The sequence below is a fragment of the Pseudopodoces humilis genome, chromosome 11, assembly GCF_049639895.1.
Source record: "Pseudopodoces humilis isolate 2021_Gansu_Grassland_sample_001 chromosome 11, ASM4963989v1, whole genome shotgun sequence".
NCBI lineage: Eukaryota > Metazoa > Chordata > Aves > Passeriformes > Paridae > Pseudopodoces > Pseudopodoces humilis.
The window spans coordinates 15,053,797-15,078,230 of record NC_142210.1 but is presented as its reverse complement, the minus strand read 5'-3'; the positions used below and the strand labels follow the sequence as shown (position 1 = coordinate 15,078,230).

At 44.0% G+C, this 24,434-nt stretch overlaps 1 protein-coding gene across 17 annotated transcripts in view; it reads left to right on the top strand.

Moving 5' to 3' along the window:
• LPP (LIM domain containing preferred translocation partner in lipoma) overlaps positions 1–24,434 on the top strand; it is a 337,428-nt gene that overhangs the window by 98,156 nt on the left and 214,838 nt on the right. For 13 of the 17 annotated variants that reach the window (XM_088061257.1, XM_088061253.1, XM_088061262.1 and 10 more), the window contains 2 exons: positions 96–160; positions 24,186–24,387. In XM_088061257.1, coding sequence (XP_087917383.1) covers positions 24,195–24,387 — 193 coding nt within the window. In that variant the 5' untranslated portion in view covers positions 96–160; positions 24,186–24,194. Of the gene's footprint in view, positions 1–95; positions 161–512; positions 595–24,185; positions 24,388–24,434 lie in introns of those variants that run through there. The other 4 variants (XM_088061260.1, XM_088061258.1, XM_014254340.2 and 1 more) reach the window with 3 other exon arrangements.

The following is a 24,434-nucleotide window of genomic DNA, read 5'->3' as shown; positions in this document are numbered from 1 at the left end:
TGTTTTCTTGGCGAGGTGTTACAGGCAGCTTGATTTAATTTCTGCTTTTACGATGAGCAAAACATTGATTCTGACCTTTCTGTTTGCACCCACAGAGGTCCCTTGGAAGAGCCTGTCTGTTCGTCTGACTGGGTGTGTGACAGGGCTGCCTTGCTTCCAGGTGAGGAATGCATTAACTCTCAGGGCTTTTGCCAACTGCTGAGTTTAGGGACAGTGGGAAGACCTTGGTACCATGTTTGGTCCTTCAGCAACTGATGGGCATTTCTCCAAAGCTTGGGCTGGTGGGATGCCAGCTTGCCCAGGAGGCTTGAGGTGGTTTTACTGTTTCTGGGTCTAAGTTTGGAAGCAGCAAACATGCAGGCCCTCCTGCAGATTGGGAGTGTTGCATGGGGGCAATTGTTTGGTCCTGGGGGTCATGTTGCTTTGACCTCTTTTTTGAACAAAGCTTTCCTGCTTGTGGACCTGAACTCGTTCCCCATCCATGATGTGACTCTCTGCAGGCCGTAGATGTTCCCAGCTGGTGATGGGGTGATGGAGAGCTGGCTGTATGTTAGCTGAATCTATCAGTGTTTCAGTGGACAAATAGAAATTAATGTGAGTAGCAAATGAATTCCTTCTTTAGAATTGCCAATTCTGTCAAATTCACTGGAGATATTTAGCTTTGACTTAAGGATCACCGTGATGAACCACCCCAAAGTACTGCAGGAGTCCCTGGCTGGATTATGTGTAGGACACAATCTGTCCTTTGTGCCCATCCCATGGTATAATGGTTTGATTGCAGGAAGGGTAAGACTGCAGAACAGGACCAGTGTCAGGGCAGTGGGTCTGTCCTCATGTATCTCTCAGTTGTGCCACCCCAGGGGACAGAAAGATGCTGGAGATGCTGTAAAGTCCTGGCAACAGGGGGAAGAAAGCAGCTTGTGCAGCCCTGCTGAAAAGTGCAGAATGAGTGACCAACTACCCTGGTGGTTTTGACCAATGAAGCTTCTTTGTTTGTTGTGATGTTACCTGACTTAAGGACCATGAGATGTCTGTGTGGCAGGCCAAAATCAGGAACAGTGAATCTTCACTCTGTTGTGTCACTGAATTTAATTGCACTTTCATTCTTCTGTTTTGATACAATATACATCCCTACTTTCTGCCTTTACCCTCCTCTTGAGTCTAATTTTTTGGTGGTTTTTTTGTTTGTTTGGGGCTTTTTGTTATTTTTTTTTTTTTGTGGATAAATTATGTCTAGCTGGAGATGAGATTTCAGTATCCTTTTTACTGCAAACTGTTGGGGCCATTAATAAATGTTGACAGACAAAGACAGACCAGGGATTAATAAGTAGAGGACAGGAGATTAATAGCAAGAGCATAGAATCTGGTTCAAGGCCTGATCTTCCCAGTTGCTGGGCTATGGAAGATTAATGGTAGCCCTTCTGCCAGTCTCACTCTTTCTGTGGTAGCTTTCCTGACTAAGTTTAATAAACCATCCCAGTGGGTTGCTGTGAATATGAAATCTAGGAAGATGCCCATTGTTATATTAACTAAATATGTCCTCATGTTAACTAAATGAGACAGTATTAGTTTTGCTTTCTAGTCAGCACTTGAGCAACAACATCAATGCATCTGTGAGTGGTGAAGTCAGATTTTCAGGTGCTTACAACTCCTCTCAAGACAAAAACATATCATAAAATGTATCTTCCAAAGCAAGCTGTGTCTGACAAATTGGTTTTTTACTCTGTGTCCTGTGCAAGAGCTTGATTTCTCTTCTCTTGACTGGGTTTTCAGCTTCATTTCTGTGAAAAATTGGGCTCTTGACCTGTCTCTCATTAGGTTTAGTGTGAGATTAGATCATTGCAAGACAACACCAGCTTTGCAAGGAGAATGCCTGGTTAAATTTGTGGGTGAACTGTAGAGCTGGAGAACTGTAGAACTGTGATGGGACTGTATCACAGAAAGTTTTATTTTGATAGAAGGGTGTGTACTGTTCTGGGTATCCTATATAGAAAGTCAGCTTCAGACTCTTTCTTTTTAGGCTGGAACTGTTGCTTTAAGCACTCCTGTAGTCTTTTAACCTCTGGCCTCAGGTGTTTTCCAGTCTCTGGCACCAAGAGATGATCCCCAGCCCTAGGTGCATAAGGTTATAGTGATACATAGGTATATGTATGGCTGTGTTGGGAAGGAAGCAGCTGTGTCCCTGCAACAATGAGCGTGATGCAGCTGGGACTAACATCAGAACTTCATGCAGCAATAGCTGACTTTATTTTCCAGGGAAGAAAGCCTATGCACTGCCTTGGTGGCCCTGTAACAAAGCTTTTCCCCTTGTCTGCTCTTGCATGCAGTGCCCTTGGCTTTTCAGAAGTTAATTGATTTGTCTATATTATGAGTCTCCCTTTAATTTTATTTGTGTAAAGAAGAACACACGCTAATCTTTCTCCAGAGAAATGTTTTGCGCTGCTCCTCTTTGAACATTGGCCCTGGGTCTGCTGTTTCTTAATGAGTCTTTAACTAAACAGCTACGGTTCCCACATGCTCCAGCCTTGACACACACATACTTGTACACCCACATGCCTGCTCCCAGCTGAACCGAGCCTGCCCGCTCCCCTGCCCGCCCGCTGCTTTTTGGGATTTGCGTTGGCAAGGCAGCACCTCCCTGGGAAGCCCTGCGTGTGAGAGAGGGCTTTATACTGCACAGAGAGGTAGACTTGGCCTGACATGAGCTGTCCTGTGAATTGGAAGGGCTGTAACCTCTTTACCACCCTGTCCTCCCAGCCCCTGGCTTGGTTAAAGTGTGCCTCCAGGAGCTGTGGATTCCTGTGGGCTGCGCTGCCTGTGGCGAGGACTCGAGTGAGCACCGAGCACCCGATGCTGAATTACTGGCTGGAATGCCACTGGCTGCCAGATCCTTGATAGCTTGTTTTTAATGAAGATTCCTCCTGTAATTCCTAGAATATCTTGCAGTGCAAAAAAAAAGGAGCGGTGTGTGTATTTTGCTGTGGGCTGAATTTTTTCCTGCTCTTCACAGTTCCCTCCGTGAACAGAGAGGAGGAGGAGAAGGAGGGGGAAGCAGCTGACTGCTTTTTTGTTGTTGTTTTTGTTTTTCTACTTGACTTCTGTGAAATATGTGGCGATCAATCGCTCGCGACTAACAAAATGTTTTTGTTTCTCTTTGCAAAAGCATATGGGAGCTGCAGGAAAAGCATATGGGCGTTTTTAGGAAAACATATTGGTGAATGGACAAATTATAGTGGTGCCAATATGTTTTGGATGTCTGGCTAGACCACTACTACTACCAAACTTGCTGGCATGCAGACACATCCACAAGATTTCCAGCATGTGAGGGCTGTATAGCTGCTCCTGGGGAAAGGCAGGCTGTGCTGGATCAAGCCTCTGCTGAAACAGTGCTGTGATCCATCTTTGGGATGCGTGACAGCCTCATCATGTCCTGGGGTAGGCTCCGGTCTCATGTTTATGGCAGTGTATCCATTCTGTCAGGAGACTGAGCCCAGAGCTCCACTTGCAGCTGGCTGCAAGCAATGATAATGGTAACCATTTTCCTTTCCAAAGCACTGGACTGCAGTCCTCTTAACACCTGAGCTTCTTGCAAACATCTAGGCAGCTTCTGGTTTTCCTCAGCAAGATCTTTGTGTTAGCTTGGGCTGTTATTTTTAATTTCTCCTCCGAGTGGTTTGCTTTTCAGGAAATGCAGAATATTGGCGGTATTGTTTCTGGTCCCAGTCCTATTTGCCCTGATACTGGTGATCCAGGGAGAGGGATCCATAAGCAGGGAGCTGTAAGAGGAGCAAGTTGTCTTGGCTGGTGGGCTCTGGTGGCTCACAGCATCCCTGCAGTGGAAGCTACCCTGCTGTGGACCCCTGTCCATGATGTCCTTGGTAGCCCTTCCTACCCACCCCAGTGGTGAGGCAGTGCTGCCTCTGTCTGGGATGGGCATGGCCATGCTGGGCTGCAGAAGAGGGAAAAACACATGGCTGAAGACTGAGGGGATAAGCAAGTTGCACATTTGGGCAGTCATTTGGATGTTGCGTTGTTCATCTCGGTTATGAACCAGCACTTGGATATTCTGAGTGGTAATTCGGCACCTTTTAGTGCTCTCCCTCTTATGCCAGCTTCAGGATGATTTGCTAGTGAGTAATTTTACATTATTTAATGTAGTCACTTTCCTTATTGCTCTTTTGTTCTGTGAAACAATTCCCTATTTTATTATGCAAACAGTACATTAAGATTCCTGTGGGCCTAAGTTCCCAACAGTGCTTGAGATGACGGCAGAGAAGTAGGTTATTTCAGAAATCATGATTCTCTCCTCTAGAAGCTTTCTTGGAGTTCTGCTTTAACTGCTTTTGATATTATACGTGCTTAAAAAAAAAAAAAAGCTAAAAAAAATCAGTACTTCCTAAATGTTATAGAGCTCAAAAATACACTGTATGCCTTGTCACAATATTTAATACAGAGTGCTATTTACAGTAATGAATCAAAATGTCAGTTTTTAAAATATGAACTGTCAGAGTGTTCCTACTTTGCAGAAAACTTTGATATGACAGTTTGTTAATCATATGACTATTACATCAAATGTGTCTAAGAGTACTTTTGCTCGACAAAGTCTTTTTTTATTCCTTTCCCCTCCCTTTTCCCTGTTAATTCTGGCAGGGTTGTTTGACTGAATGCACTCTGGTTAGAGGTCAGAAGAATCCAGAGCTGAATGCTTTTGTTTCTGGACAGAAGGGATGTGTCAGTGCCTGTGTTCTTGCTGGTCATGGTCACCTAATCTTTGGTACAGCCTGGTTTGGATCATGTCTCCCCTGTGAGCATGGTGAAGAGGTGCTGATGCCTCTGGGGTAGCTGCATTTGGGGCAGCTGGGCTAAAACTGTCTCTTGACTAATAAGAAGCTGGCTTGTACTGTAGCATTTCTAATCCCTCCAGCTTTAGCATGAGGGCACAAGTGAAATAAATATCTCAATGCTGCCTGTGCATCCTCGATGAGTTGAAGGGCTGGGGGTGCCAAGGTCCCCTCCCCAGTGCCTTTGATTATTCTGGACCCAGGTCAAGGACTGGGTTTGGGCTCTGATTTCCCTTCCATTAATTTAGACCAGAATGCTTCACTTTTTTTTTTATTCTTTTGTTTGCTTATCTGCAAAATGGGAGTAATTAATTGATATTAGTTAACTCACAAGTCTCCTTAAAGCCGATTAGTCAAACAACTGTGCTTCTAGTGAAGGCAAGGGAGAGCTTATGTAGATAATTGTGCTTTAGAAAACAGCCTCTGGAAGGAGCAGAGGGTTCAGCATGCTAATGTGGGCACTGGAGGCCAGAGAGGAGTCCCAGGTGTAGCAGAGTCGTGTACCTCTGCCCAGAAAGTCTTTGTGCCACATTGCCTAAGGCTTCAGATGTATTCTTATTGCTTGTTAAAGCTCTCAGTTACCATTGCGTAGGTCTTACAAGTGCAATATTTCTGAGTTGGAGCTGGCCCAGCACAGCTCTGGGAATAGGAGGAGTCTAAAAAGGCAAAAGCTGTGTGTCAGCAGTCCAGAAAAGAGGAGTGTGGGCAGTGTAAGACTAAATCTTAGAATCAAAAAATCATAGAAAGGTTTGGGTTGGAAGGGAACTTTGAAGACCCTTTAGTCTGAACTCCCCTGTGATGGGCAGGGACGCCTTCCACGAGATCAGGTTGTTCCAAGCCCTGTCCAACATGGTTTTGAGCACTTCCCAGGAATGGTGCATCCATAGCTTCTCTGGGCAATTCATTCAGGTGTCTTAACATAAAAAAATATTTCTAAGGCCAAATCAGATGGTCTTGATTGTGGGTGTTTCTGGGGGCCTGATTAACTTGGAATTTCAGCTGGGCATGTCTATTAAACAACAACCTCAACACTTGCAGTAATGTTAGTGAAGAAATGGTAAGGAGTTGTTTTCGGGGTGTGCTCAGATATTTAAGTGCATCTTTTAACAGCACATCAGCGAGCTCTGGTGTGTGGAAGGCCCAGGTAAAGGCACTGCACACATCTGAAGTTTGATATGCTGAGGCCCACTGGGTGTCCCTGCTGGAGGGAGATTTGGGAAGCTGAGGGCAGTGCTGTAGCATTTGTCACATTAATATCCTGCTGATCGAGGAGGAAAAAACAGGAGAAGAAAGCAGGGGAAGGAAGTGCTGGTGAGTGAGGTGATGACAGCAGGAGAGGCTTTGCTGGTGGTGGTGCCTGGTGTGGACCACCAGGAAGCCCGAGAGAAGCTGTGGGGTGAACCAGTCCCAAAAGGGCTCTTGCACAAACACAGGGGTGCAGAGGGGCTGCCAGCAGCAAGGGCCACTGGCAATGCAAGTGTGAAGGCATCCCTTTTCAAACCATGTCTTTGTCACCTCCCATCGGGCCAGTGCTGCTGTGTTTCCTCATCTCACAAAAGAACATTGATTATTACTCAATTTTCATTTTAGACAAACCACATTTTTAGTGCAATGATTTTTCTTTTATTATCGTTAGTGCAGTGGATGGAAAAGGAGCTCCAACAGATGTATGATTAGCAGGGCATGAAATTAAAAATGTTTGTGTACAAGGAAAAGGTTGTTTACTACCAAATTCCTCATTTGAAAATGAAGTGATACTAAGATTGACTGTGCAATTCTGCAGCAGGCCCCCAGTCCTTTTCTGTCCCTCCCTCAGCAGCATCAGCTGAAAAGTAACAATATTTTTAATGTCACTTTTATTAAAAAATGATAACACAATTGAAAAGTCAGTACCTGCCTTTGGAGGCAGATTATTTGAAGAGGTTGTTCTCATGCTCTGGCGCTGATGGAGTCAATTCAAGAAAATATTTTGACTGATGTTTAAGCCCCACTGATTAGGCTGAATTGAATATTTTATATCAAAATTCATTTGGGTGGAAAATAAGGTTCTGATTGAATAATTCTGAGTGTGGGCATGTACCTGGGTGAATAGTACTTGTTGCCAAAATGTTGAAAAATTCATATCTGAAGTTGCTGCTGCTGCAGCATATGCAGAAGGGTGGAGATTGGTATGTGGTATTCAGTTCTTTCCCTGCTTTGTGGGTCACTTGTAGTGGTTTTGCACAGGAATGGTTTCAGGCTCTGGTGGAAAGCCATCAGCTCTTGGATTTTTGTCTTAGAAGTGTGGGGGTTTATCCCTGTTGGAAATATCTATCCTTTTTTTTTTTTCTTTTTCCCCCATGATAATGAAATTTTTAGTTTGAGAAATGGTATCAAATTTTCTTTTTACTTAGAAGCTTTGCCTGTGATGCTCAATTCTCAAGTGCAGCTGATCTTCCTTGATTTTTAAGAATTATCACAGAGTTATAGAATATGCTGAGTTGGAAGGGTGGGTCCAAGTCCTGGCTCTGCACAGGATTCCCCAAGAATCACACCATGTGCCTGAGAGTGACTTCTAGAAGAACAAGGTTAAGAAGAGTGCATCAGGAATGCTTCATTTGTGTCATTCTGTTGGGATAAAGCCTGGTCCTACCTAGGATTGAACATTTCCTAGCTACTTCAAATTTCTCACCTGTCTCAGTCTTTGTCCTCTGAAACCTTTGTGGCCATGTTCAAGGCTGACACTGGTTGAAGCCTGTTGGGCTGCTGATTTGTGAGGTTTCACCTGAGGGAGTGTTTGCAGGACCCAGACCTACAGCATCATCGTGGTGGATTCTGCCCGCTGAGCCTGGATGGCACTGAGCAGAAAATAGGAAGAGGGCTAAGAGATTGTTCCTGCATTCTGGGAACAATTGAGACAGAAAATTGCTTCCAGGATTTCTTCACTTTTCCACAGAGAATAATCAGCCTGTGTAATTCTCTGCCACAGGAAATACTGCCTGAATCTGTTACTCAAAGACAGCAAGCAAAGTACAGATAGCAGCCTGAATACCAAAGGTGCTGCAGAGCAGGGACTGTCCCTTACTCAGGGCTTTTTTGGTGTAGTGTCATTTTTTTTCTGCATGTGTCATGGGATATCACAATGGTGCAACCAATAAGACTGATAATTGAATACTGGGTTAGAAAGCCAGGGTGCTCTGGGTACACATTTAGTCTAAACAAGAAGACAGATTTGTATGCTGAGCTTGTAAACGGAGTTTTGCTTAGCCTGGCACTCGGATTCTGCACCTGAGATTGTGGGGGAGCGTAGAGCAATTCCAGTGAGGTAATGGGTGTCTGGTAATTTCAGTCGTGCTCTTGGCTTGTTTTAATCTTTGCTTCACAGATGTCAGCAAATCCCTGCTTCTTCACTGTTATTTGTTAATCTGGAGGATGGGGCAGCACCTGGGCTAGTTGCTGGAGTTTGTGTTATGTTTCTAATAAGGCCTTTCAACATGTGTTTTATTCCAACTTCTAGAGGAAATTTAATTTTTTTGAGTAAGAGTAGTTGTGGCCAAATTGCTTCATTATACCTGCTGGGCTCCAAAATTTGGTTCCTAAATTTCCATTAGCGGGTCATACTGGGCCAAAGGATCTTGAACTGCTAGAATAGAAAGGAATAAAACAGAATGGAGTTGGTGTTTGGTTATGGGCTCTGGATGTCATTGTTCCTGACTGTTCATCTGGCTAATGTTTGCTTTTGTGTAGTATTTGTCTGTGTCTGTGCTTCTGTGCACATAGGGAAAAGGAGGACAAATATCACTGGGGTGGATTAGCATTAAAAAATAGTTAACTGATCAAAGCCATAAAGCTTGTCCAAGTGAATTCTTCAGAGAAATAGTTTTGAATTTCCCAAGCAGCCGCAGGCCATGAAAGCGAAGCACTATCATTCAGAGATGCAAAAAATCCCCTTCTGTTGAAGTGTTGGACCTATTTGTTCCCTTTTAGGAGGGGATTCAAATGTTTTCTTAATTTTCTTCTGAACAGCTCACTGCTATCCATCATGAGCCTTTGCCAGCTCTCCTCCCCCTCAGTTTTAACCCTCCACTGAGATCTCTATATCTATACTTAAATTTTAGATGCCTTTTGGCTCTGTGCACTTTTTTCTTACAGACCACACTTTGTCTCCGAGCTCAAAATGTTGTAAAGGAGGGGCTAGATGTTGTCCTCAGTGCCTTGGTGGAGGTGACAGGGAAGGTGGGATGCAGATGGAGAGTGATGCCTGGAAAGGTTTTCCTCACTTCCTGAAGGGATGGCAGGGGAGCCCCGTTCCTGATGCCGTGTTCTGCCTTGGTACTGGTGCTGCCCCAGCAGGAGCACCTGCCCCACCAGGTCTGCAGAGCAGGTGGGACAAAGCAGGAGGGAATTTCCTTTCTCTCACATGGAGGAAAGAAAGTATGTTGTTTGACTGCTCAAAGTTATTGAAGTCTCATACTGAAGGTTAAGCAACCAGCCTCTGGGAATTGGGCACATAAATTTGCTTTATGCTTATGAAAGTCTCTTTCACAGTTTTTTGCTTTTTTGCTTCTCCTTAAGATGTAGAAAAGAATGAAGTGCTGGTGTATGGTCCATACACAGGGTATTTGGATGGCACGGTCATTAATAGGAATGAAAATTATTACTGTGGTGGCTCAGAGCTTGCCAAGAAAAAAAGAAAGGAAAAACTCTCAGAAGACACAAAGTGCTTTGTAGCTGGAAGTGCCTGTTGCCCTGCAAGGACTCAGCTGTCCTTTTCAATCCCAGTCTTCTATTATTGAAAATATTTTTCTTCCTAATACCTACTAGCTTTTTAATACTGCTATTAAAAATGTTTGTATGCATGCCCCCCAAAAAGAAAGCCACACATTATTCTGCTTTTGTAAATGTTCAGCTGTAGAGCCCCCAGGGAGGGTGTTAATGGCTGTCCCAGCTGCCTTTCAGGCATTCCACTTTTACTTTTCTTCTGAAATTTGGAGTTTCATTCTCCATATAATCAAATTTTAATATAACTACATTTAAAATACATGTGTACATATATATATAAACATATATATATATAATTATCTTTAATCCTGAGTCCTAAATATATTCTGGTGGAAGCTGTGGTCATCTTTGTTACAGGTGGGCAGTGCATGGAGAGCAAAGCTGGGTCTGAGGGATGCTGCTGCAGCTTTTGGAGAGGGATTAGATATTTGCACAAGTGTGGGCATGGCAGTCATTCGTGCCATGCATACACATCCTTGGTTTCTGTGGTAGAGCAGAGATGATTTACCCACATTGCAGGGCCGTTTGCTAAGGTGAAGTCATCAGTGCTCTGTTCCTGAAGCAATAGAGAGGCACATCTGTACAGGATAGTGCAAAGTAAAAGGGAAGCTCATCCTTTTCCTCCAAGACTGTGCTTTGGCCTCTTGTATAGGCCATATCCTGCCCTCAGATGGGAGCAGTGCTCAGCTATTGATAACATGATGAAAAATTGAATCTGAAGCTCAGGGCCCTTCTGCACAGGGAAACCATTGCAAAACAAAGCCAGGGTGTGAATTTAAAGTGCAATAGCTGTTCCGAGCGTACTTCTCATGTGGGCAGTCTTATTCTGCTCTGAGAGGGCCTTTGTGCAGTTCTGCTTCATCCAGTGCCAAAGGCACTCTGAGTGCAGAAAGAAGAATGCCCACACAGGGAGCGGATCGCTTTTCCAGGCTATTTCACCAGGCTGAAGAGTCCCAGGAGATGCCGTGTTTTCGTGTCCCATGAATGTTGCAGGAGCCTCTACCCTTCATTCAGCTCACTCTCCGCTCAAGCTTTCACAGGAGAGCTTTGTGGTGGGTGTGTGGTGGAGCTGTGTCTTCTGGACCCTGCCAGGTGCAGCACGCATTGCTCATTTGCTTGAACTTTTGGGCCTGATCCCTGAGGATCTTGGTCTTGTCTGGGCGTTCCTGGTGCTGCAGCTTGGCATTCTCCATCAGGGCCATCACCTCTTGTGGTGTGTCCAGGCTGCTGAAAAGAACTCCTGTGAAAACGTGCCTATGTTCTTACGTTGTTCCTTTTCCTGTGAATTTGCCAAGCAAACCTGTGCACTGGGTATGATTGTTATCTGAACACTGTTGAACAGGGGAAAAAAAGCCCATCTGTTCTACAAAGAGGCAGTGCAAAGAACAGGCTCTGTGACTAAATAAATTCACATCTGTTTAGCAGAACCATCAAATGGCGAGCAGAGGGGCCTAATGTGAATCACATGTTGAAACCACAAGTATGAGCGAGATGAGCTGCAAAAGAGAGAGCCTGGAAGTGTTGATCCATGTGAGCAACTGTTGGTTTCTCTCCTTACTCTTTGCCTCTACCAGTTTCCTGAGCTAATGATGCAAAATCAAAAATTCAGGGATGTGCACATGTCTGTGCATACTTATGTGCGTAAGTTTGTATTCATTGCATGATTAATTAACCTTCCTATGTTATTTTGAGCCATTAGATCATAACTTCAATTGGAAGGGCTCTGAGTGGTGGGGGAGCTGCAGAGGTGAGACAGTGGGGCTAACATGAAGAGAGCAGGTGAAGGCGTTCCCTAGTGGAGGTGCTTCACAAAAAATGGGATATCTTGTTTCAAAAAGGAAATTCACTTGGAAATGATTACTTGTGATGATGTCTTCAGCAGTGTCATCTCAAGGAACCTGATAGAGTGATCTAGAAGCTTCAAAGGGTAGGTTATGCCTTCACATGCTCAAGCTAATTTCAGAATAGGTATCTCTGTACCAGTCCTAACAGACTGCATCTTTCCATGGATCAATGAAATTCGTTGCATTGGTTTTCCCCTTAGTGTTTTAAGCCCTGCAGAAACAAAGGGCAGCTCAGGTTTCTGTATGGGTTGCATTTGCAGTTTATTTTTCTTTTGTGCCAAGAATATATCAATACAATTTCAAAACACTGTATTTTGTGACTTGAGGCAGCAGTTTCTAACTTAAAAACAAGAAGGCTTTGGGGAGGTACACACAGCTCAGGTGCCTCAGTGAAGGTTATTTGCCTGGTTTCCATAGCCCCTTACAGTGTCCATGCAGAGGAGCAAGCATTTTCTCTTCCACAAGATCTCATGAAAAGAAACACACAGTGCTTTTAGTCTCGAATGTGGTTTCTTGATGCTGCCTTGCCTTTTGTCCTAGATATTTTGCAGCAAACGAGGCCAAATTTGAGGAAACAAAGAGTGGTGGAAGATGGGCTGTTAGACCTGATTTGCACAGATCCTGCTCTCCTGCAGCTCAGGCTGCTCTCTGTAGCTGACAGGGAGCTGTGTACAGCTCACCTGGGATGTGAGCTCTGCAGGAGCCGCTGGAGGTAATGAAGCACTTAAGGGCTGATGTGTTGAAGGTCCCCAAGGAATGATTAAGGTGTTGGCAGCTGTGTTACTTTGAAAGAGAAATATGTGCATTACACAGCAGAGGCATGCTGAAATGCCTTTCAGACACTTGGTTGTGTGTGGGAACATGCTTTGCCTCAGACCTGAGAGATAGTGGTAGCAACTACTGAAGGGCATTTGATAAATGGAGCTGTGTGTGCATTTACCAGCAGGACCCAGCTGCCTGCCCTAGCACAGCTCAAAAAAGTGTGTTTGCCAGCAGTGGTTAAAACGCAGCAGCATATAAATGTCTTTAGATATATTAAAAGTTTGGTTCTTCCCTCCCTCTAAAAGTACCCTCTGCTCATGATTCATTTCTTCTCTTCCATCACCCCCTGCCAGTCTTTTCAGAGAAAGTGCAGTGAAGGTAAAAGAGCATTGGAATGTTTTCCTGGAGACTGTCAGATTTGAGCTGTTCTGCATCTAGGGAACTGATGTGGCCAGTCTAGTATGAAAACTCTTTTGTCACAACAGAACTTCCTGCTGATTTCTGGAAAGGGGAACAAATGATTAATTTGGATGGTCAAAAACAGAAGGCAGCAAAGCGATAGTGGTGGAGCAACTGGAGTCAGCTTTTTAAAAGGATGAGCTTGTTTAGCAAACTCACAAGGGCAGTGTGGATGCCTGGCTGGGTTAATTTCATTGCTGGTACTGTGGTTTGCTCCAGTTGGGGAATTATCTCCCAGAGCTCTGCATATCACTGTTCTTGAATGAATGGACACTGAGTTAAAAGGGAAGAACAGCAATTTCTTGGGCTGGTGCATCGTGCTTTTATGAGTTTCAAAGTAGAATTGAAAATCAAGTTTCAAGCACTTGTCTTCTGTCACAAGTTTCTATTCAGAGCAGAACTAAGGCCCTATGGATACTAAACCAGAGCTTTATCTTCATGCACTCCACAATGTTACGATCAGTTCTGCCTTTTTTTTTAATATTCCTCTTCACCCATTTTCCTGTCCTTTAGGAGCACCCCTCCCACCTCTTTGAATAGGTGTCTTCTTAATGAGCTCTATGTCATGTTTATTGCAAATAGCATAGGGGTAGCTAACACCACCTTGTCACCTACCCTTCCATCCACGTGGCCATGGCATTGTGCAGCTCCTCCAGCATAGACACCATTTCAAAATATGCCTTTAATTCTTTATTTCTTGACAAAAGGATGTGGAGCAGGCAGTGAACACCCAGTCAAATGTGAGTCCGGTGTGTGCTGTGATTGTCAATAAAGCAAACTGGATACAGGGCTGCTTCAGGAGGAGCCTGGACTGTAGACTGAGCTATTGCTCAACTTTCCTCTCTGCTGCTGAGGCTGTTACCCGGTCTTGAGTCCACCAGTTGAAATGGGATGTTGAAGAGGTGGAGGAAGTCCAGAGAAGAATCAGTCAGGGGCTGAGAGCACATGGCCTACAAGATGAGGCTGAGAGAGCTTTGGCTTCTGTCTCTGATGGAAAGGAGGCAAAGGAGTGATCCAATGACAGCCTGTGACCACTGCTGGGGGCTTTCTGAACATGTCACAGCCAAATGCTTCCATCCAAATGGCCAAATAAAATGCTGTGAATGTGCATAATGGATTGGGAGATTCAGCTGGAGAGTTGGAAAAGCATTTTCATTGGGAAAGTAGTGTAACACTAGTACAAGTCACCAAGGGTTTCTTCATTTTGGAGGTTTTCCAGGATAAAGCCACAGCAAGCCCTACCTAGAGCTGGTGATAATTTAGTCTCCTGCTAAAAGCAGAACTTGGTAGGCTGCAGAGATCCTCTGTCTTTCCTGGCAGTACTGCAGACTTTCAGCTTCTTTAAGGAGGAAGCAATTTAAATCTTTATTTTTGCTTTGTGTTACAGAAAGGAGACAAGAAGACATTGGGATGCTCATGTGTTGATGATGTCAAGTCATCTGTTGTCGTGAAACTCAAGAGAAATGTAGTCTTTTTCCTGACTGTTTATAAAAAGAGTTTTGTGTACTTCCTTTCTTACAGTGTTCATACACTCAAATATCTTGCTTCCATTAGCAATCTCCCTGCAGCATCAATTTCCAGTCATCTTGCAGCAATCACTCTTCTGTGTTTTAAGACAGGATTTTCCATAGGAAAAAGGCTATTTCCCCATATTATTTGCAAAGTGCTATAAGCTGAGCTACCAAGACATAGGTTGGTGCAATGCTCAGGAAGAAGTCATCCAGGGATTTGTTGTACTTGAAGCTGTGACTTCCAGGATGGCTTGGGATCTGAGGGAGGAAAAGTTAAGTGGATCAGGTGGGAGGAAGAGACTCAGGGATTAAAGATTTTGATCCTGGACACAGCTCCTGCCCATTAATTGATTTAATTGCTTGATTTTTAGGCAGTACAGTGTCAAAGTCTGGATGACATGCCAGCTCCATGAGCTGTCAAGAGACGGTTACGGTGGTGACGGATCCACACACGGTTCCTTCCGGAGTGGGGCCTGTGCTGTGCCATGTTCTGAGCTGCAGCTCCTTTTCCATTCGCAGAAATCCTCTTGATGGCTTGGGGTTCATACTGCCAGTAGCAGATGTGTGTTCTTCCAGGTGGGGCAACATCTGACTCTTTCCGCAATCACAGCTATTTTAGAAGAGGAGTGAAGTGCAGGGAACCCCATCATAAATACATAAATACATCATGAATACAAAGCCCACCTAGACCCAGCCAGCCTTGCTGGGTAGGACCTCAAGCTCAGCACTATTTCCTTGTTCACTCTATCAGCTTCCCACTGAGCTCAGATCCCTGTTGTTTCTCCCCAGGCTGAGCTACACACACACTGCTCTGCAAAGCTAATACAATTATCTGTGTGTCAATATGCTGCCATGGTCCCATTTGGTCCCACTGGGGTCTTGTTGATATCTCACAGCTGAGCTGCATGGTCGTTCTGCACAATTCCTCCTTGTTTACAGCCAGCATCAGCATCCAAAGTACCTGAGTTTGTTCCAACAACCTTAACCTTGCCATTTCTTGTTCTCCTGTTTTCTTTTCACTTAAGTGAGACTCTTGATATGCCTGATTTCAGTACATCTCCATCAGTTGAGAAATCCAGTCCCTTAATAATTTTATTTAATGGATAAGCTCCGTGTTGCTTGGCAGTTCCTACTTCAGTAGGAAGCCAAGTACTGAGCTGTGCTATAGGCAAGACATTGAATACAAGCACAGAAGGAATAAAGGCAGCTTTTTTTGGCAGACAGGTCTTGAAAATAAATTGTATGCATGAAAATAGTATTTGTGTAAGGGAGCTCATGATCTGAGACTCCCAGAATAACCTTTCTGCATCATTCCTGGTTTTGCTGTCTCTTTTAACATATTTCCTCTCTTATTTTATATACAAATTTCTAAAACATCCATCTCAAACTTTTCTTTGTGGTACAGCAACATCTTCACAATTTGTAAGTCAAGTTATCAGGGCTTATAAGAGGCTGTATTGGAAAAAATCTGGGTGGCTCAGAGATATCTCCTGGCTTAGATCCTTACGTTCAAGAATAAACTGCATTTGAGTAAGCTAGCAGATCTACCTGCTCTGTTACAATTGCCTTGGGGTTTGTTGTGACCACAAGTAGCTGAGGCCTTGGATTGATAATTTATCCAATATGATTATGTTTGGAGTAGCTGAGGATTGTCTCATGCCACAGAGGCCAAGAATCAGTTTGCTCTCTGGTGAAATTGCAATGCAGTCATTAGAGTTAGATTAGATTAGATAGATCTATCTGCCTCCAGGGAGCCCGTACAGTCTCTTTGTTTCAGTTCACATGGACAAGTCAAGTTCAGTTTATTGGGATTTTTAAGACTAGTTTGTCATCTGACACCAGGATGTGACATGGCTGTAAAAGGAAGATCTCATTCATCAGCTTTTATGCACATGTTTTGCCACAGCAGCCAAATTCAAATAGTCAGCATCTAATCCCAAAACTCCTAATTATATTGGGAAAGAAAAGAAGTTTTATGGTTAGTTTGCCCTTCTACCTTTTCTACTACTGAAGCTGATACAAGAAAAATGGGCTAAGAGGGAAACCCAAAGGTAGGTTCTTGGTTGATATCAAAATTGTCCCAGAAGCAGCGTTTTGAAGTAAGAATGATTGTGACATTGGGTTTGTCTCTCTGATGAGCTATTTTCATGATGACATTAACTTTTGTCAAGCGTCTTTGAACCAGAGAGACTGTTCTTTACCATCACATCTTTGCAATCTCCACTACACACTTGTCTCAGTAATGTCTCGGTAATACTGTAGAAATTGTAGTGACTTAAAAGTATTCAATGAAAGTCACATCCCAAACTGATGTGGATCTGATGAAAAAGAAATGAACTGTGGATGCAGCTAGGAAAAAAGTTACTTTCTAAGTATTGATTATTTACTTAAAAGAATGGGCACAAGCTCTGTTCATTTGCAAATTATTGCAACTAGAAAATAAGGAATATAATGTTGCATTGCCAGTAGAGGATATTGCTAGCACATCTTAAGTGGAATATGGTATATTGCTGCAAACTGAGTGGAGCTGTTGAGTCCCTCAAAGGCAGAGAAGCACTGCAGAGAGAGACCTTGATAAATTAGAGGATGGGGCAATCAGCAGCCACGTGAAGTTCAACAAGTGTCGGATTCTGCACCTGGAATGGAGCAACCCTGCATGTATGGACAGACTGGGAGTGAGAGGTGAGAGAGCAGTGCCATGGAAAGGGACCTGAGAGTTCTAGTCAGTGGCAAGTTGAACATGGGTCAGCTGTTCCCTGGCAGCCAGGAGGGCCAAGTGTGTCCTGGGGGTATCAGGCACAGCCGGGCAAGGAAGGGGATTGTCCCGCTCTGCTCTGCGCTGGGGCAGCCTCACACTGAATATTGTGAACAGTTTTGGGGCACCACAATGCAAGAAAGACACAAAACTATTAGTGAACATGGTGAAGGGCTTTGAGGGGAGGCTGTCTGAGGAGCAGCTGGGGGCACTTGGTCTGTTCAGCCTGGAGGAGACTGAGGGGAGGGCTCTTTGCAGCTTCCTCTGAGGGGATGAGGAGGGGCAGGCACTGATCTCTGTGGTGACAGTGACAGACCCCAGGGAGTGCTCTGAAGCTGTGTCCTGGGGGTTCAGGTTGGGTATCAGGAAAAAGTTCTTTCCCCAGAGGGTGGCTGGGCACTGACCGGGCTCCCCAGGGTAGTGGTGATGGCACCAAGCCTGGCAGAGCTCAAAAAGCCTTTGGACAGGGCTCTCAGGCACTTGGTGTGACTCTTGTGGATGCTGCTGTGCAGGGCCTGGAGTTGGACTTGAAGATCCTCGTGGGTCTCTTCCAGTTCAGCAGGTCTGTGATTCCATCAAACTCTTCTGAGTGCCGATGAAGTCACAGCTGGTAGTTTGGGGTTTTTGAGTCATGAAAAAAAAAGATTTTGATCCCTCAGGGGATCCTCTGGAGGTCATCTAGGCCAACCACTTACTCAAACCAGGGTGCACTTTCAGTTCAAGTCAGGTCTTCTGGAGGATCCCATGGAAGTTTGACTGAAGCTGTTAAAGCCAGAATGAAATATTACCGGACTATATTCTTTGAGGAATAATTCATCAGTGCTCTAACTAGGTTTCTTTTTCCTTTAATTCCTCTGATTACATTAGTGATGTTCCACAGCAGGAAACAGGTGAATGCTCTCAGTCCTGTTTAACTGAAGAAGTGACTTTGATTTAATTTACTTATTTATTTATTTTACTTTGAGGGAATTGGGATGAAGGTACAAAACCTTGCCTTATCCAGGTAATCAAAATAAACTATGAATCTGAGAGGGAGAGGCAGTTAAACTTGCTGCAGCTGATACCTGCTGTGAAAGACTACAGCAAAGCATTAGGAAATGTGCATAAACCACGTAAAATAGGTGCAAGCAAAGAAATCTGATCTTGGGGAGGTGTTTGCCTCAAGAACTCGGTGTCCAGCTGTGTCGAGTTTGCCTAAGGTCAGGAAGGCAGTCACCAGAGGGTGATAGTGTTTTCCACTCCTCTTCATCACCCCTCAGTGTCTCTTGGTGGCTCAGTTGACTCCTCCCAGATCTTCACTGCTGGTAGAGGTAACACCAGGGCCATGCACAGGATTCCCAGTGCTCTCAGAGTTGTTCCTGAAGCTTCGTGATGAAGGGTGGGAGTCAATTTGCTGCTGGGAGTGTTTGAGGGAGCATCTTTATTGGGCTGGTTAATATTGCAGGATTTAAATTCGGAGAGATGTTGTGCAGTTCAGCAATGATTAAGGGAGTTCCAAAGGACTCCCAGTTCTCCAAATCACATAATTTGCCATGTGATGTAAAATTGATGCGAATAAGTAGTACCATATGGGAAAGGCATCCCAGCAGAGCTTATGCTGATTTTATAAGTACCCATGACACTTCCTATGTTTGGTTAAAGACCTCTAATGAGACCTGAATTTTGATGTTATACCCTCTTTTGAAGGCCACAAGAAGTAGAAGAGCATGGCTAGAGATCATGTGCCATAAATGAAGAAATAAATTCATTTAGCCTTCAGAGGGGAACAGTGCCAAGAAAAACAAGCAGCTTTGGGAATTTACAAAGAGCAAATCTCTCTGGTCAGCCTCAGTCACTGCATTTGACTAATTAGAAGACTGGAGGTGATGAGGACAAGGCAAAGTTAGTGGGGCATTTGAGGTTTGTGATTTGGGGAATTTCAGGCAGAAGAATGAAGACAAATCAGCTTAGAGGAGAGACATCCAGACATGTAGGTTGCAGCTCTAACAGAAAGGGACAAGGGGTGACAGGATGTTTTGCATTGTGAAGGATATCCCCGTTGTTTAGTTCTACAGCTGTTCTTTAAAATTCGTTTGGAAGGTTATGTTAAGTCAAAACTTTTCTCTTTGTTTTTTACTTGGATGGGAGAGAAGAGAGACTGGGGGGTTGCAGTTTGCCTTTTTACACTTCGAGACAAACTTGAGTTATCAGGGGAAGGTGATGCTTGTATTGTGTACCAGAGAAAAGCCCCAACACAGCTTTCAGTCGCATCTACTGTCAACAAGTAAGTTCCTAATTCCCTGTATCTGGCCAATCTCTTGGCCTTAGGAGTGATGGTTGACTGTGCATGGGTGATACTAAGAACATCCTAGACCTACATCAACCAGTGAATTTAGGAAGGCGTGGGATGGAAGATAGAGCAGAGAGTCTGTAAGCACAGACGGTTGTTGCTCATTTTTTGTTAAATACTGTTGCTACCCACTACGAAGCATTAGCTTAATTAACTCAGGGACAAAATCTTCTGTCTCAGCGAAGTCCATCAACATTCAAGGAGTATTTGGTCCATGTTAGAAATATGAAAATGAAATTAAGATTTATTTGGCTACAGTCTAATCACAGAAAAGCCAGCCTGTCTCAGAGATGAATGTACTAACAATTTCAAAAGTAGACAAATTGCTACTCTACCCTTCCATTGCTTATCAGATGTAAGGAAAAATTGACTTGAAACCCTCAGTTTTTTACCTTCGCTTCTCAAAGGTGAATGACATCCTGTAATTAAAAGCAAAAACAAGCTCTTATGCCCACACATTTAGAAAAAAACCTTGTCAGGCTGTTATTACTGCATGGTATTATCTGCTATTGATATTCCTGGTCTGACATTTTTAGATAATGTGGTCTCAGCTTGGGATTCGTGGATTCCAGTTCCTCTGCTGTGGTGTATTCTTTCATGGTTAGAATTTTCTGAACTTACAGCATTAAGATCGTTCTTATGATAGAACCAGAGCACATTGTTTGCCTTATTTATACAGTGTGATTTCACTCTTTGCTCTTAATGCCATTTATCATGGTTAGTCTGGTCTTATCCTCTGCCTCCAAAAGTAGGTGATGACTAATGCTTCCAAGGAAGGAAGGATAACAGAACCTCAGGCCTCCACAGCTGATTTCAGTCAGGTTTCTGTTTTTGATATTATTCATCATTTTACCTCTTCTATTTTAGGTTACTATTCTTGAAAATGATCTTATGCTATCAGCCACCATTTCAGAAAAGGTAGCTGGAAAATTGAGGAGAATTCAGAGTAAACATACATGAAAGAGTCAAGAGAAATCTGCCCTTTTCAAGGAGTTTAATTAATACTTAATTTAAATGTTTTGGTTTAATTAAAACATTGATCTGGCTCCATTCTGAATGGATCTACATAAGGAAGAGTCAAGTCTGTAATGCAGATGACAGGAGCATAACAAAATGCAGTGGTTGGAAGTGGATCTAGCTAAATTTTAAGCCAGACATAAAAGAGAAGCTGTAATTACAGTGCTTACTTTTTATCCAAACAATTTACCTAATGCTGTGTTGGGTTCTTCAACTTTTGCATTGTTTCAGTTGGGGCTCCGTGTGCTTTATAGCAAATATTCTTTAGCTCAGCAGAAGCTTTGCAAAGCAGTAGTTGGGGATGGTTCAGGGTTAGTCAAAATGATCAATGAGAGGCTTTCAAAGCAGTGACATAGAGAAGATTTAAGGGATTTTGTGGGGGGGATGAGGCAGTGAATTTGAGAAGGGGGTGTTGCCAGAGTGGTCAGTAAGTGAGGAGTCACAGAAAAAGCTTGCAGCAGTCAGATCAGGAACGAAGCTGTGAGTTACGGCTGGCCAAGGATGGCTGTGGGAGGGTGGCAGGCAGACATGCAGAAGACTTCAGCCAAGACAGGGAGGTGTGGCGCTGAGAGGGAAGCAAGAGGTGGCTGTTCCTCTGGGAGGATTCCCAGGGACACAGGCCCTGCTGACAGAGGTTTTTTCCAACCTTGCTATGTTAACTGTTGCGTGGCTGGGTCTACCCAGATTTGCCAGGAAGGGGCTCATTGAATGCAAACATTGCCTAACAAATTACTTGATTGGAACAGAAATGTGGGGGCAGCTGTAGATTTAATTGTTAACATTTCAGTGAAAAATAACTTCTAGTGGAAGAAAATAGCTCAAAAGTGAAATGTGTGTTTGCTGGCTGTATTGCTGGCTAGCCAGAAAAACACTGCTGTTACTGATTGGGTATTCCCAAGTCCACCACAATGACACTCAGGCAGTGACATGTCAGAGTAAGTTCAGAGTAAGGGAATTAGTTATAGGCCCAAGTTTTCCTGTGCTGTTCCAATTACTTGTCCACATGGCAAAATGTTCTGCTCCAAAGAAGCTTCTGATGGAAAACCAGGCAGTATTGCAGGGAGTGGAGAGAGAGTGCTGATGGCTCTGTCTGAATTAGCCAGGGTGCTCCAGCATGGAGAAGTCTGCTGAGAGGTGGGGGTCTGTGCTTGTCTGCAAGCTACTGTCCCTTACATTTTTCCTTGTTTTGGCCTTTTACTAGCTGACAAAATGGAGGGAAAATAATAGCAAACACATAAGTTTAGCTTCAGCTTTTAAAAAGAAATTAATTAATTTTCTTTTTCTGTGATCTTGCAGAGTAGTTAGGCTAAATTTAATTGAGGCTGGGGAACTGGGGCTGGAACACATGAGGAAAAGGGAACTTGCTGAAAACACTGTCAGGGCACAGATAGCAAAAACGAGTGGCAGTAAATGCATAACAGAAAATGAGATGGGGAGAAAGAGGAAGAGAAAAGGCTAATGGGGAAACAATTAGAAAATACCACCATGGCCAAAACAAAGGCGTTAGAGGTTAGCTGAGAGGGAGCTGTGTGCCAGTTTACAGTCAGCAGCTGAGTTACAGCACTGTGGTCTCCCTGCTCCCAAGCTGTCCATAGGAGCAGTCTGCTTTTTAAGCTCATTTGTTAAAATTCTCGCATTGTCTTCAGTGCTGTGCAACCTGGCTACTGAAGCAGACATTCTGGGTTTGTGCATCACACTACCCATCCCTGTCATCAGCCTAGCAGACCATGAGAATTCAGTGGGACCAAGGCATGCTGCCTGTGGGTGGTTAAGAAACATTCCAGAGCAGGAATGGTGATAATCTAGTCAGTTCTGGGATTTGGTTTTCTTTAGCATTAGTATGGAGGTAATGTCCAGGGTCTGAGGGTGCTTCACTACAGCAGGAGGCTCTTTCATATGAGATGTCAAGCCAGAGGCTGAAAACCTGTCAGAATTAAACTCCAGGATGCTTTTAGCAATGGGTAAGGTACAGTCATCTTTGGATGTAATAACTCTGCAGAGTGCAGGCTTGTCCTGTTTAGCTCTTAAGGCTGACTGCCCTCATTGCTTTCTGCTCTTAAGACCTAGATAGTTGACTCAGTTTTATTGCTGCTTTTAAAGTTTTGAAGGATGTAGGAGGAGGAGACAGCAGTGTAGTGTAGGTGAATCTTACTGCTGGAGTGAGTAATTTTCCAGATCCATAGGGGCTAGTGTTGGTAATGGGAAGTGCCAGGCGGTGGGACCATGGTTTGTGTGCCCTCAGCTCCTACCCATTGTGACTGGTTTCCTCTCCTGCCTTGTGGGGAAGACCTGCCTTTCACTTCTTGCTTTCAAAATGATGCTCTGCACTCTTGCTGTGGGTTGGACAGCAGGGCTGTGAAGGAGGAAAGTCATGTCCTTGCAGCTCAGCCTTGGATACATCTCTGGGCTGCTCCTGCCATGCTCCTGTCTGCCTCATTTCTAGCCAGCTCCAGTGTCTTCCTTTCATTGGTATTGGATTCCTAGTGCATCAGGCTCACTTCCTAGTGGTAGGAATTGTGAAACCACTGTCTGCACATCAAACAGTCAGACTGCATGGCCAGGAAGAGACAGAAGTGTTGGAACTGATGTTTGGAACTTGCCAGTTCCTCTCTCACACAGGGAGTGATGCAGATGGAAGATAATCAAAACTTGTCTACCTCCCAGTGTTAGGTCAGACATTGGGGCTTAAAGTAGAAATTACTCCTCAAGTAGGAAACTGTTTTCTGAAGTAAATTTACAGGTTGGAATAAGGACACCTGTATATCCAGCAGTTTTGAGTCTGAAGGTACTGACCCTGCATTACCAAGTGGAGACCTTGATCCTGTCTCTTGCACTGATCCTTCTCCATGATGAAATCAAATCTTTCCTGATTGGGTCACACTTGTCTGCTGGTTTTGGTAGCCTTAAGGGCTTCTGACACCAAAGCAGTGCATGGGCAGAAGCAACAGGGTGCTCAAGAGCTGCAAACTTAGCATTGGCTTCTGTCTGTGTGGGATCTTCATTTCTCCATCAAATCTCAAACCCAGCTCCATAGGACCATCTGATAGTACAGTAGGGCTATCGTGGCTACCAAGCAAGTGTGGTTTGTGTGTGGTGAAAAGCACTTGTTCATTGGAATTAACAGGATTTTTATGGGCAACATTTTCAGCAGCATCTGAACCCAGTTCTCAAAAGTGATGTAGGCTTTTAAGAGGCCAAAGCCAAGATTTTCATAAATAAGTAATGATTTGGGCTGCCTCTGTTTTTTGTTACACAAGTCTAAAAGGAGCCTGGTTGTCAGGGGTTGTGAGATTCTGGCATTTATTCAAAATTGACATGCTTTTAAAATGTCTTAAGCTGGGCATTCAGAAATGGAGGCATCAAGAATGATTAGCTAGTTTTGAAATCTGTTTTCTTAAAAGTCTGAATGAAAATCACTGGGGCATGGGGTCCTAAATGACATGTGAAAAAGTGCTAAAAGTGTGTTTTGGAAGTGTGTGTGCCTATCTGTGACTGTATGTGTCCCCAGAGCACCTGCACTGTTGTACATTAATGTACTCAAACAGGCCTAACAGGGTAAGGCAAATATATCACTACTGTGCTGAATGTAGGGTGGGATTGATGGGCTGCTTCAGGGTATCAACCTGTCTGTGCTCTGGTTTGAAGAGGAAAATAGCAGTGATTTTTGCAGGTACCAACAATAATAACCTGATCAGTAATTCTGACCTGCTGGGGAGAGAAAGACAAATTTGCATCTAAAGTCCTATACCTTAGGAACAACATATTTAAAGTTAAACAAGTGCCAGCTAAACATGTTTTGAAGGGTTTTGTAGGTTTGATAAACCAGAAAAATAGTAGGATTGCAGCTGTTACTTTCCTAGGCTAAATTCCTAATGTATGTGTGACTGGTTTTTTGTCTCCTCTCAGAGCTGAACCATGTCCCACCCGTCCTGGCTGCCACCCAAGAGTACCAACGAGCCTCTTGGTCACATTACTGCAAGGATGGAGACCACACACACCTTTGGGACTCCCAGCATCTCTGTGTCAACCCAGCAGACCCCAAAGAAGTTTGCACCTGTGGTTGCCCCCAAACCAAAGTACAACCCATACAAGCAACCAGGAGGTGATGGTGAGTACTTATTTTTTAGGAAGGAGCCACAACTGCCTAGTTCAGGG